This window comes from Pistacia vera, unplaced genomic scaffold (genome assembly GCF_008641045.1).
Source record: "Pistacia vera cultivar Batoury unplaced genomic scaffold, PisVer_v2 Contig225, whole genome shotgun sequence".
Classification (NCBI taxonomy): Eukaryota; Viridiplantae; Streptophyta; class Magnoliopsida; order Sapindales; family Anacardiaceae; genus Pistacia; species Pistacia vera.
Genome location: NW_022196030.1, coordinates 1,214,861 through 1,227,481, shown reverse-complemented (window position 1 = coordinate 1,227,481; position 12,621 = coordinate 1,214,861). Strand labels below are relative to the sequence as shown.

The 12,621-nt window shown below is 35.6% G+C and overlaps 3 protein-coding genes across 3 annotated transcripts; 1 reads left to right on the top strand and 2 right to left on the bottom strand.

Moving 5' to 3' along the window:
• The first annotated feature begins 1,837 nt into the window (after positions 1-1,837).
• Positions 1,838-5,545, top strand: LOC116130836 (F-box protein 7-like). Its single transcript, XM_031416522.1, has 11 exons — positions 1,838-1,933; positions 2,093-2,176; positions 2,357-2,469; positions 2,671-2,787; positions 2,871-2,967; positions 3,115-3,188; positions 3,674-3,727; positions 3,847-3,951; positions 4,144-4,202; positions 4,316-4,526; positions 5,159-5,545. Exons 1-11 carry the CDS (start codon positions 1,924-1,926, stop codon positions 5,216-5,218), a joined length of 984 nt encoding a protein of 327 aa, XP_031272382.1. The 5' UTR covers positions 1,838-1,923; the 3' UTR covers positions 5,219-5,545.
• A 1,282-nt stretch (positions 5,546-6,827) lies between these two features.
• Positions 6,828-8,310, bottom strand: LOC116130877 (acetyltransferase At1g77540-like). Its single transcript, XM_031416573.1, has 2 exons — positions 7,971-8,310; positions 6,828-7,156 (listed from the first exon to the last, which is right to left on the bottom strand). Exons 1-2 carry the CDS (start codon positions 8,229-8,231, stop codon positions 7,085-7,087), a joined length of 333 nt encoding a protein of 110 aa, XP_031272433.1. The 5' UTR covers positions 8,232-8,310; the 3' UTR covers positions 6,828-7,084.
• Positions 8,311-10,060: 1,750 nt separating this feature from the next.
• On the bottom strand, positions 10,061-12,566 carry LOC116130875 (V-type proton ATPase 16 kDa proteolipid subunit). Its single transcript, XM_031416571.1, has 3 exons — positions 12,260-12,566; positions 11,547-11,832; positions 10,061-10,457 (listed from the first exon to the last, which is right to left on the bottom strand). The coding sequence occupies exons 1-3, from the start codon at positions 12,336-12,338 to the stop codon at positions 10,325-10,327; spliced, it is 498 nt and encodes a 165-aa protein (XP_031272431.1). The 5' UTR covers positions 12,339-12,566; the 3' UTR covers positions 10,061-10,324.
• Positions 12,567-12,621: the final 55 nt, after the last annotated feature.

Here is a 12,621-nt window from a genome sequence, read left to right as displayed (position 1 = left end):
AACCTGAATCTATTGGGTTGATGACAATGATATTCTTTCTGTCCTAGGGTGACGTGGCAGCTCTTAGACGGTACAAAGCCTTTCTGAACTCTAATTAGTGCTTACTGATGTAAACTTACGTCAGTCTTGATTTTTTAGGCATAACAGTATAAAATAAAAAGTTTGAATCGTTAATTTAATTTGGTGAAATATTGGAGAATAGAAAACGAGTACTGATGGAGGCAAATTGCAAGATCAAGAGTCAGAGACCGCTGAGAGGGAAAATGAATTTGGAATTTGTATTTCAAAATCGATATAATTTACAATTTTTCATGTCAAGAGAAAACTATCCTCAACGTCTTCAGGTTTGAGTGAAAAATTTAACAACCATTTAATGCCTGAAGCCGCTGTTAGAAATGAATATAGTTACAAAAAAGCAAGACGAATATACTTAAGGAGAGTGGCGATTGAATGTAGTAATTAATGGAGTGAATCTCTGTTCATTTCTTAGATCAAATGCAGTTCGTTCGATCCTTTCTTGTCTGAATCGTAGATAAACTTGTGATGGTACAAAAGCAATCACAGTCCGAGCTACGGCGTAAACTATGATACTGGCAAGATGAATGAAAATTTGTATTTTTATCTACGATGTGGTGAGCTCTGCTTTGGCAGAGCTTTAATGCACTAGATCAAATTATTATTATTATTTTTTTCTGGTAATATCATAATCATTCTTATAATCTTATCAGACATTCAATTCATATTTCATCCCTTTGATGAATTGTATTTCTAATGTACTTTCTATTGGCCTATTTTTGCACAGGTTTGCACTTTGACCAAAAGTGAACCGAAGTGCTGAGATAGAAATAAGAGGATTGTGCTAGAATTTGATCAAATGAGATACAAATTTATCTATGGTATTCCTCTGTTTCTCCCCTGTTTTTGGCAAAATTTCTGTTTATATTCTTTTTGAGTGATTATTTTCTGAATCTACATTTTATTCCTTATATGGACTTCGATTGTATAATAATAATGTGATATTAGCCAGTTTACGTGTATCTCAATTAATCTTCGAAGTCCATTGAATACTCTATAAACTCAATAGTTCAAAGTAAGTCATAATGTGATATATGACCTAAAAGTTTGAACCTGAAAAGTCAACGAGTAGATTAAATCTTCTTGATCGTTAGCGCTAGGCCAATCCTGTGGGGTTTATTGGATGCTTGTTGTCTACTAGACTTATGAGTACCATCACTTGAGTTTTGGAAACTGCATGAAAACAACCATCATAGCCAAATAAACCTTCAACAACCATAACTCTTGATCTGTAAAATTGGAAGTCTATTTCAGGCTTCTTCATATTGGTTCGGTGAACGCGGATTCAGCTAACGACTACTCAACTAAGTCAAAATAATCAGCGTGTAAAAATGCAGAATATCAACAAAATTTTGCATGAAACTGGGGACAAAATAAATAGAGGAAAACAGAGCAGCTCATTTTACCAGTATAGTTTTAAACAGTAGTTGGAATCCGAATCATACATCTAGCAAGGTCAGTTGTTTACTGGTCAAGTTACATAATATTAGTGTTTATACATTAACCTTAAAAACAATAATCTAGCTACAAGCAACTGCAAGAAAATCATTCAGCTGACATAAGCGGAACTTAGAGACCCAAAAAGCCCTTCAGGACTAAAAAATCACGGTTATATTGGGGCCACGTCAGCTGGACTTCACGTGGCTTTTTAGTAGCCGAGAAAATGAGATGATCTGACCCCACCAAAGCCAGACCATTGGCCCACAAGTCAGCGAGTATCGTTTGCAATTGCGATAGTCGGCGTTTGGTAATAACACGCCAATTAAAATAAATAAAAAAACTCTTCTGTTTATTTCCTTCTATTTTCCCCCAAGGAAGACGAAGAACCGCCATTTCATCTCCATTGCCATGGCTTCAGGTACTGAAAATTATACCAAAAATTAAGATTCTTCTGTTGGAATACCCTAATTAAACGTTAAATGATTGATTTTCCCAACTTTTTGCGCACTTTTAACCTTTCAATACTTTGAATCGTGAAATCGTTTCTTCGAAATAAATTCAATTCGTTTTAATGCAGATTTCGCCTTGAAAGTTCCTGCCGAGCTGGAATCAGCTCGGTTGAAGACCGTACACTACTTCGTCACTAAGAGACCATGGCTCGGTACAATTATAGCTAGTGTATTCTGTTATCTTTAGTTCTCTTTCTTGTTTTTAGTTATTACATTTTTTTGTGCTTTATGAATCTTGTTATGGTATGCTATGCTCCTGATTCTCTAATTTTACCGCTTAATTTTATGTTGCCTTAGTTCTTACTGTTTTGTTTCCGGTGATTCTGTTTTAGATCTTTATGGCGTTAATGTGAGGCCGGTTGCGCCTTTTGGAAGCGTAAGTAGAAAACCCTATATTGATTCGGCATTTATACACCGTTGCTTGCCCGATGAGCTCCTTTTTGAGGTATTGCATTTTAAGAATTCATTTATTCAGTTTCAATTATCGCGAATTTTACAAGTAGATAACAAGTGATACATAATGGTTTTTATTGAATTTGACTTGATGGATGTCTTTCTGTATTATATTTGTTTTACTACTTTCCATGGGTGAAGCCTTTCAGTTATTTTAAGCAGGTGAATAGGAATGATAAATATTCATATACAGGTCTTTGCACGAATGAGTCCGTATGACATGGGAAGGGCATCTTGTGTCTGTCGAAAATGGAGGTACACAATTCGTAACCCTGTGTTTTGGCGTAATGCGTGCTTAAAGGCCTGGCAGGTAAACTTGTTAGTGGCTATGAACATTTCTTAGTTTATTATTTGTAAATTATTCAAAGCTGAAACTGGACCTCTTCTGTGAAGCGTGCTGGAGTGGTAGAAAACTATAAGTTATTGCAATCAAAATATGATGGTTCGTGGAGGAAAATGTGGCTTTTAAGACCAAGGCTCCGTATTGATGGTAAAATCTTCTTAGTTTATCTATTACAAACTGAACAAAATGTATTTCTGTAGTCATGTACTCCGATTAACCTTTAATAAGTGAGCAATGTTTATTAGTCTCTTGTGATCCGTATTTTCAAGAAACTAATTTGTTTTCTTATCTTAGGTCTCTATGTTAGTAGGAACACATATATTCGTGCAGGAATTGCTGAGTGGAAGATTACCAATCCAGTTCACATAGTATGACTCTCAATTCTGTATCAATGGCCTCATAATTTTCCTTCTACAAATTTTGGAAGTAATTTCTTTCACTAATAAGTGTAGCCTGTGGTAAACCCAAAGAAGTTTTAAGAAATGAAAACTTCAAGCACTGAGAAAAAGTAAGATCTATCAGATTGAAAGTTATAGACCATTTTGTTCTACATTGAGCATAGTTTCTACTCCCATTTGTTTTGATTAGTGTGCTATCTGGTAGCAGCTTTAAGCATTTAAACTATAGAATATCATTATTGCATATATCCTGATCTACATGCGTTTTCCCTTTTATTGGGCTGAATGTATAAGAATTTTTAAATGATGTGTAGATGGAGCATTGGTGCAAAATGTTACTCTATTTCATTGTGTTTTTTTTTGTCAGAGTTGCATAAGGCCAAAGGGAAATAGGTAATTGGGGGAGAAAAGAGTTTTGTTACATGATTATTCTTACTGATTTTTCTGTCTTGCAGGTATGCTACTTCCGATACTTGAGATTCTTTCCTTCTGGCAGATTTCTTTACAAGGTTTTAATCTAAACAAATAGTAACTGATGCAGTGTAGAAGAAATCTTGTTTGTTTTCTTTTTTTTTTTTCTTTTTAATCTGATTGCCTTGTTTTTTCTATCTTTATCTGCAATTGTTAGAATTCTTCTCAAAAGATCAAGGATGTGGTAAAATTCATGAATTTCCGTGCATCTAAAGCAGCAGACTCTGTTTTTGGTGGTCATTACACATTGTCTGATGACAAGGTTAGCCTATGCTATATGCTTGATTCCTGGCTAATATATATTTTGCAAATTTCAAATTTCCTTTTTTCAATTCTGCTTCCATTATCAGCTGACATTGATCTAATGCATGCTTTCAAGCAAACATTTTATCTTCCAGTTTATTTTCCATTGCTTGATATGTCTCTTGAAAATGCTTATGGGTACTTATTGCAGGTGGAGGCTGCTGTTTTGTACCCTGGAATGCGTCCGACGGTGTTGCGAATCCGCTTAAGGTATTATATTGGCTGGGGCCTGAACATTCTGTCTTTTAAAAGTAGTTTTACAACATTTTGGAGATTACATTGTTTCCGAGGATCTTAAACCTGGGATGGATTTGCTCTTTTAGATTACGAGGAACAACTGCTGGGGCTAACAATCGGATGGATTTACTCTCACTTGTTACAAGTGGTGTAAATGATAATGAGGTTGGTGGCCCTGATGAGGACATCCTTGGAGTGGTTGAAGGGTGGCAGGATGATGAAACTCACAACCCAGATGTGCCTGCAATCTCGCACAAGAGGGGTCTGACACCTTTTGTATTTGTTCCATTTGAAGAGGTATTGTATTTCACTTTGGATCTTACCCTCAAGCCTCAATCATTGTGGAAAATTTTCGCAGATTGCAATAAATTCCTGCTGCTTGATTCTTGAGCATTAATTAGTAAATTGACAATCATAATTTGAATTTTCATAGGCAATTGCATGAGTCAAGCTATATAGAACCCCCAAGGGCAGATCTGGTACCCCATGAAGCATAGTTTTCCCTTCACCTGTCATATGTGTAATTCAATGCTCTCATTCGTCTTTTTTCCTGGTTCTAATCCTCGTAGCAATTTGTACCAAAGCTGATGATTTAGCCTAGAAGAGAGTGTACAATCTGGTATGGAAACTCACACAATAGGCGACTCTTGGAGTGTATGTGTGAAGTCCCATGTCAGAAATTAGCGACTTAGTGAAAAATTAATATGCATATGCTACCTCAACCCAGTTGTTTATATGTTTGGAGGAATGTTGTATGGTTGAGGGATGGAGAAAAAGAGAGATTTTTGTTAATTAACCTATATAGCATAGTTATAAAAAGAAGAAGGAGGAAAAAAAAAAAAAAAGAAAAACCACTGGTGTTTTAGATCCAAATACTATTTAGCGTATTACCAAATTTATTGTTGAGCCTTTGTTTTTTTCTGATATAGGTGGAAACATCAGTTTTGAATCTGCCTGTGGAAAAGATGGATTATTTTGTACCTGGGTGATACAGCCAGCAACCAAGCACCAATTACTGTAAATATGAAATGCATCCCGAAGTAGTTGGGTTATTGTATTGTATGTGTAGATGTAAAAAGGTGATGTTGGGTTAATCAACATTTTGATTTTGAATGTTGTCGTCTGGAGAATAATGTGCTGGTGTCATTGTGTTCTTTCTTTTTCTGCAGCTGCTGTTGCTTCTTAATCTTTGTAATCGAATATAAAATATTCACTGTTCCAATTCATTCATTGATGGATGAATTGTTGAGTGATTAGTTGCTAGTGGCTACAGATTGCCGTTCTTTTCAGATATATGATACGTGATAATTGTATAATATATGTGAAGGAAATTTGGGATATCGGGATGCCGTGAAAGGGAAAACAGATGTGAGACTGGTTTTGGAAATTTGTATTTGAAAGTGCTGAGTACCCACTTTTGCCAGACACTCTAAAATCCTGCATGACACTCTGGTTTTCTAAATTTCTAATAATTACATACTTCATCCTTCCAAATATTCTGGTAAAACTCGCTTATCTCTCGCTTGGGAATGTCTATCAATTGCTGAATGAGCTTACACCTGCCTACTGGAAACTGCAATACAAGGAACTTATTTGAGAATACATGATACGAAACACATACTTTTATATTTGGTGTAATAATATTAGTGTTAGGTTATAATCAATTTAAATTAGCAATCTAATAGTATATTGTATCATACAGTGCAAATACAATACATTACAACATAATACAGTGTGATGAACCAAACATAGAGTGCAAATCTCATAGTCCAATCAAATGCTATATTTTGTTCTGTAGTGCCTGACTTTTCCAAGCTTCTACCTTCCCAAATTCATAAACCAAAAAGGGAGTGTTATGAATGTGGACATAAACCACATAGGTCGAACAACCCAGTTCACCTGGAATCTCCCCAAATAAAATGATTTAAGTCAAATAGGCGCAGCTAATTTGATTCCGCCAGCTCGGAAATGAATTTATTTATGCCACGGATTTTCATTTTTAATAACTTGAGTTCCGGCTGATCTGATCACAGAATGGTTCTTCCTGTATGAATATCCATCCAAGTTACTAGTCAAGACTCAAGGTAAGTCATGAAATCAAGAGTTACGCGTTCTCCATGTTGTTTAATATGATACCGAAATACTGGTGAAAAGTTATCCTTTAAGTTGCACCCCGAAGAATGCTCCTTATCCCCCCATTCGTTGCACTCGTAAACTTTTAGGTTTGGAGATGCTGCTCCATAATAGTACTGAACAAAATTTTTTTATAAAAAAAGAACAAATACCTTGAAGACTTGACTACACCTAAATTCAGAGACCTGAAAATGGAGCCTTTAAATCAATAATCATTGCACGTTTAGATTCCCAGGTTCATACTTAAGGGAATGATCGGACCAGCTGTTCTTGTCTTCTTAAGGCATGTAGTGCACTCATGTTTTTTATTCCTCAAAACTGGTCAAAGTGATCAATGAGATAATGAGAGATGTTGTTCACATTCAAGTGAGGGAGCATATTTTACTAAAAGGCTGTTACCCTGAACAAGCTTACATATAGATTTTAGAAAATACGACTATTTTGTGCTCCAGTATAGAGAAAGAATTTCAACACACGAAACAGTTTACCGTATTGTATTTCTATAAATTGTGAAGTAGCAGAATAAACAATAGCAGAGACAGGAAAAGCCTGAATGCCTCATAAGATATAATCTACCAGAAGTAAAATTAACCTTCATTCGTAGGAAGTCAAGAATCAGCAACTAACACAAGCCACTAAAAACAAATGTAAAGGCAAGACAACCTCTCACTCAGTAGTAAACAATTCCATTGATGCACACAGTGAAAATGCTTAAGTTGTATTCATATATTAGATTTTGGATCTTCTGAGTACACGAGAGAACTCCAAGATGGGTTCCGAGGAAGAAAAGTGTCCTGTCAAAAGTTGAAAATGCCAATTAAAAATAATCTAAAACTGAAATCCATTCAACTGGAGGAAGATAATGATGCATGTGATGGATCATTTCGTTGGAATGGAAACGATGATCATAAGCAATGTCACTTAGATGATTAAATGAAATCATCTAATAGAAGATTACCTAATAGAAGATTACTTAGCATGAGCAATTAACCAGAGAACTTTAAAGGAAACAATATGATATAACATGTCTAATTATATGACAGCGAAACAATCAATAAAAATCTAGCAACTCTATCACACAACAGAGCAAAAAGTTTTGGTAAAATAACATTTGTCTTCTGTACCAAATGTTGGGTCTTATTTCTTCAATTGCAACCGCAAACCAGCAATATGTTATTAGTAATTATGGTAACAGTGGACATATGCATGGTACAATCAACTTTAAATATGCAAAAGTGCCTTGATTATATGCAGAACTAATAAGAAGAAGAAAAATTTGAAAAAGAAATTAAGAATCCAATTTGAAGCATCTTAGCTTCAATGTGAACCCTGAAGCTTGTACTCCAACAAACGGTGTAGGGTTGTAGAAGTAGAAAACCCTTTGAATCACTTTACTATATAAGTCAAATAATTCAATACCCCCTAAATATTCATTTTCCTAAATCATAGCTGAGGCACATCTGATCTGATTTCAGAAGTGGCCAGTTTTTATAATTTCTATAAACCAATGAAAAAAGAGAACTGAAACAGAATAACAATAATTATATAATTAAGACCAAAATATCTAACAAACCCAGAAAAGAAAATTAAAGAAAGAAAGGAACATACAGAGACATAAGAGCAAGTGGGAATGATGGAGATAGAGTGTGATTTAGCGTGGTTAAAAGCAGCAACGCAGAGGTGTGAAGCGAGACCAAGGCCTCTCTTAGACGAGGGGACGTAGGTGTGGACCAAGTCCATCACCTTCCCGTTTTCTCTCAGCACGTATTGAATGTAAGCTAGTTTATCTTGGGTTTCGAACCTGTTATTGCCCTCGTTCCACACGATCTTCGGTGCCTCTTTCGCCGTCTCTGTTGTGGTTGAAGCCATCTCACTCTCTCTACCTTCTTTTCTGTATGAAATTGAGATTGAGTTTGTTTTACTTTTATTTGAATAAGTAAGGTAGGGTCTTTATTTATTATTAATTTTTGATATTCTCGTGGGTAAGAGCAAGGTTTTAAAACTCGACGGGGGTGACCCGTTCAGATGACTGGGTCACGGTTCAACTGGTTAAACTGACGGTTTAACCGGTTAATGGTTTGACAGATTTAAAATCTAACAAATATACCCTTGATAAATACCATCAGACCCTATTAGTTTGAAATCGAGCAAACACAACCCTTGGCCAAATGCAAATCGGCGATCAACTGGGAGAGCGGCGGTGACACACCAAAGAGGGTAGATCAAGTGATGGGGAGGACGAATCGGTAGCTAGGAAGTTGAGGCATTACCAGAAAAATGGCAGATCGGTGATGAAAATCAAATGGTCTCGGTGGCTTTTTTTGGTGAGATGACTGTGGATCTTCGTGAAAGACGATAAGGGAGCTTCAGAGAAGGTAGATCGATGGCTGAGGAGGCCTATTGATGTCGGAGAAGGCCGATCGACACCGAAAAATGGAAGAAAAATCACTGGTCGATAAAACATAGTGTGGCGGTGAGAGATGAAGCGTCACAATCTCGGAGAAAGTCATAAGGTGGTTTCTGACAACAAGGGAAGGTGGAAGGTTGCCAGAAAAGGGAAGGTCATTATTGATTTGCATTTGGCTAGAAGGTGTATTTGTTGGATTTGAAACCTTCAAGGACGGATACATATTAATTAACTGGCTAGGTTTTAAACTTAAAACAGTTGAAAAGATAACCTCACTCAGAGAAGGCCCCATCCTGATCCAACCGATTAAACCAATCCAGGTTTGTCAGAGTACCATTAATTTTAGAAACCATTTCTCGGAAATTATTACTGAAATTCATAGATAAACAATATTTTCGTATACGGCAGGCCAGCACTCATGACATCATTAATTGGACCGTGTTTTACACGCTCTCTTCATTATTGGTCTATAGTGAATGGAATGGTTAGTTATTTATTTTTATTCTTCATTATTGGTCTATAGTGAATGGAATGGTTAGAATTAATAAAAACTTCGTTAACACTTAAAAATAAGGGATCCGAACTCAAGATCTCTTGAGTAATATATCTAAGAATCTCTATTAAACCACTTAATCACTCAGAGATAATGGAAATTGTTAGTTATCAAACAACTCAATAAGAAAACCCATTAGTCATTAATTAGCCTGCTTAATTAAACATTAAAATTCTTTAGCACCATATGACAATGTTGTAACTTGTAACAACGAAAATTATCCGTCCTGATCGAGCTTCAACGAAATCAGTCCCATTTCCCGGAGGACTTGAAAAATGCAGGTGGGCATCAAGTTAAGCACAAAAGCCATAAAATCTTCAGCCAAACCCACTACCTAATCTCACTTGGATGTTACCCGTATTTCATAACCACATCCTGACACCATCATGGTACCATAAATATTGATAATCGTTAAAGGGAAACACATTCCACACACATATATAATGGTAAACGCGTTCATCATAAGTAGCCAGTCAAAGAAGCACCCAATTTCAACACCTCATAGAAAGCATTTGCCATCATTTATTATAAACAGAAGATCCATTAAGCTACCTAAATCTAATTCGTATCTAAACATAATATTGTTCACAAGAAGCATGGAAATGAAATCACTTTAAAAGAAAAAAGGGACATTTAACAGACATTGCTGTTGATTAGAGATAAAGTGCAACTTATATATATATGCCCTCATCAATGATACCATATGGATGTATACTTGAGAGTGCGAGACAGAGAAAGTCAAGTCAAACTGAATTTGGTTATTCCCGGTTCAATATATATTCCTCAAGTAATCAGAGTTCATAGGAAAGAAAAGTATGTCACAAAAGAGTACAATTCCATGATAGTGAACCAGATCCAGCATATACAAGAGTTTATCAACTAAACCAAATATAATTTGGAAATAGATAAAAGAAAAACACAATCTCAATCAACTTCAACTGATACAGCTGCAATTTCGAATCATACTAGATGCACATCACAAAATCACTGACTTGAACTGCTTTAATCTGCCCGAGATTGACCGGCTCGGGACGACAGGATGATCCCCACAATGAGTCCATAGAGAGCAAGAGCTTCAGCAAAAATGAGGATGAGAATCATACCCACAAACAGCTTAGGCTGCTGTGCATTAGCCCTGAAAAAACCCCAACAAGAATTCAAGAGATTCTCATCAGTATGATAAAAGCATTCAACTTAATTCAAATTAACAGCCTACAAATAAACAACCATAACCACAACTTAAACACAACTATGAAGGAACTGATATATAAAAGCAGTAAAACAAATAGTGGCCAAAATTTAAACAAAAAAGAAAAAGAAAAATCAGGCCAAATAGCCAAAGGATTTAAAGTCCCCAAGTTCAAAGAAAAATTTAATGTATTAATAATGTATATCCGACAAAAAGTTCAACATCACTATTATTTAAGAAAAGTCTATAGGACTTAAAAACGAACAGCAATAAATCAAATAAGCAATGATGGGTGTGTAAGAAAATTGGCATAGCAATCAAGAGGTCACTGCCGCAAGACAACGAATTCATCAAGTTAAATAATGGAAAGAGAAGGGCAAGTAGGGAAGTGATGAATCCCAGCAAATTTATAGTATATCCCATAATAAAAGCAACATAAAGACATAATCAAGGAAAGGTGTTTGAATCTAACATCAATTACATGTAAGATATTGCAAAATAACATGCCTAGAAAGCATAAAGCTCATTAACCTCAAGCCCTCAACAACCTAACATTCAAAAACGTACAAGTTGATCTACTTATCAGCAAGTAATTAAAACAATTTACACTTTAACCTCATCTACTAATATACTCGATTCCACTTATGTAGATAATTTCATCCCAATAAAGGTATATTTCAATCACCTTAAACACAGACAAGTTGGCTGGGTTTGGAACTAACTATGCAGAGACTACCCCAGAAAAAAGGTTTCTGATTAATTTTATAAGACTACAGGGCAAATATGACTTAATTTAGTTGGGAATATCTATAACTATCAAAATTCTAAGCAAAGTTTGGCAAATCTTGAACCAATGGATTTGCTTGTATGTCAGCCAAATCTCAGGAAACATCATTAAAACCCAACCTAATCTGTTTTGCTTCATCCAAGCCAAGAGACAAAATTGAAATTTTGGAGTTCTATTAACCCATAAACAGAACGTCTCGTAAAAAAATAGCCAAAAAAAAAAACACAAGCAAACCGACAATGCATTACCTAACTCCAGCATCACCAACAATGCCAATGGCCATCCCGGCAGATAGGCCAGCAAGCCCACAAGCAAGGCCTGACGACAAATGTGCATAGCCATCAAACAGATAATAAGATTTTGCTTTGGGGTTAATTCCCGTACTAATAATAACAGCTATAATCAATCCGTAAATCCCCAACACTCCAGCCATAACCACTGGAACAATCGATTTCATAACAAGCTCAGGTCTCATCACTCCCATTGAAGCCACTCCAACCCCACTCTTAGCCGTCCCATATGCCGCTCCCATGCCTATAAAAGCCATCCAACAACCAACAATCAACAATAAACAATTGAAAACTTAACCATTGATATGAATTCTTACAGAAAAAAATTATATATTCATAAAATTTTCCCCACAATAAACAAATTCCAGCACAAAAAATCTTGCAGGTATTACATATGTTTTCATTAAAAATAAATGAATAATTACTAATATAACCAAATTGTCCTTAATTGTCATAAATATACAACCTTCTTTCTGTTTCCGTATTAAAAAATTTCCGTCATATGCATCAATAATAAATTATAAAACAAAACAAAGATTAATTTTATTAATTAGTTAAATGCAACTATTGATCTATTTCTTTTTTCGTCTTTTTAAGAAGCAACAAATTATATTTTCGATAAACAGAATCCTGCAATATATGATTAGAAAACAAAGTATGAGAGGAATTACAAGAGAAGACGAGAGCAGCGGCGGCTCCAAGGAAGCCAAAGAAGGGAGCAGTTTCGTCGCCGCTAAAAGTCGATGACATGGTGATGATTGTGTTTGTTTGTTTGGTTACGTAGATCTGATTAGCTGGCAGCCGGTTTCGGTGATTCGTCGATCAGACAGAGTTCTCTTCCAGAATTGCGTAGAATTTTTATTTATTTTTTATTTTTTTCAACTATATTTCAGTTTTGATGGGTGAAAAGATGAGATCGGGAATCGGGGTCGGTGACAATTGATTAGAGTGGCTCACAAGTCACAAGAGTTTGTAGATATGTGGTTTTACGAGAGTGCCCTTTAGAGTGAGAGAGGGAATAACAGGCGTGATA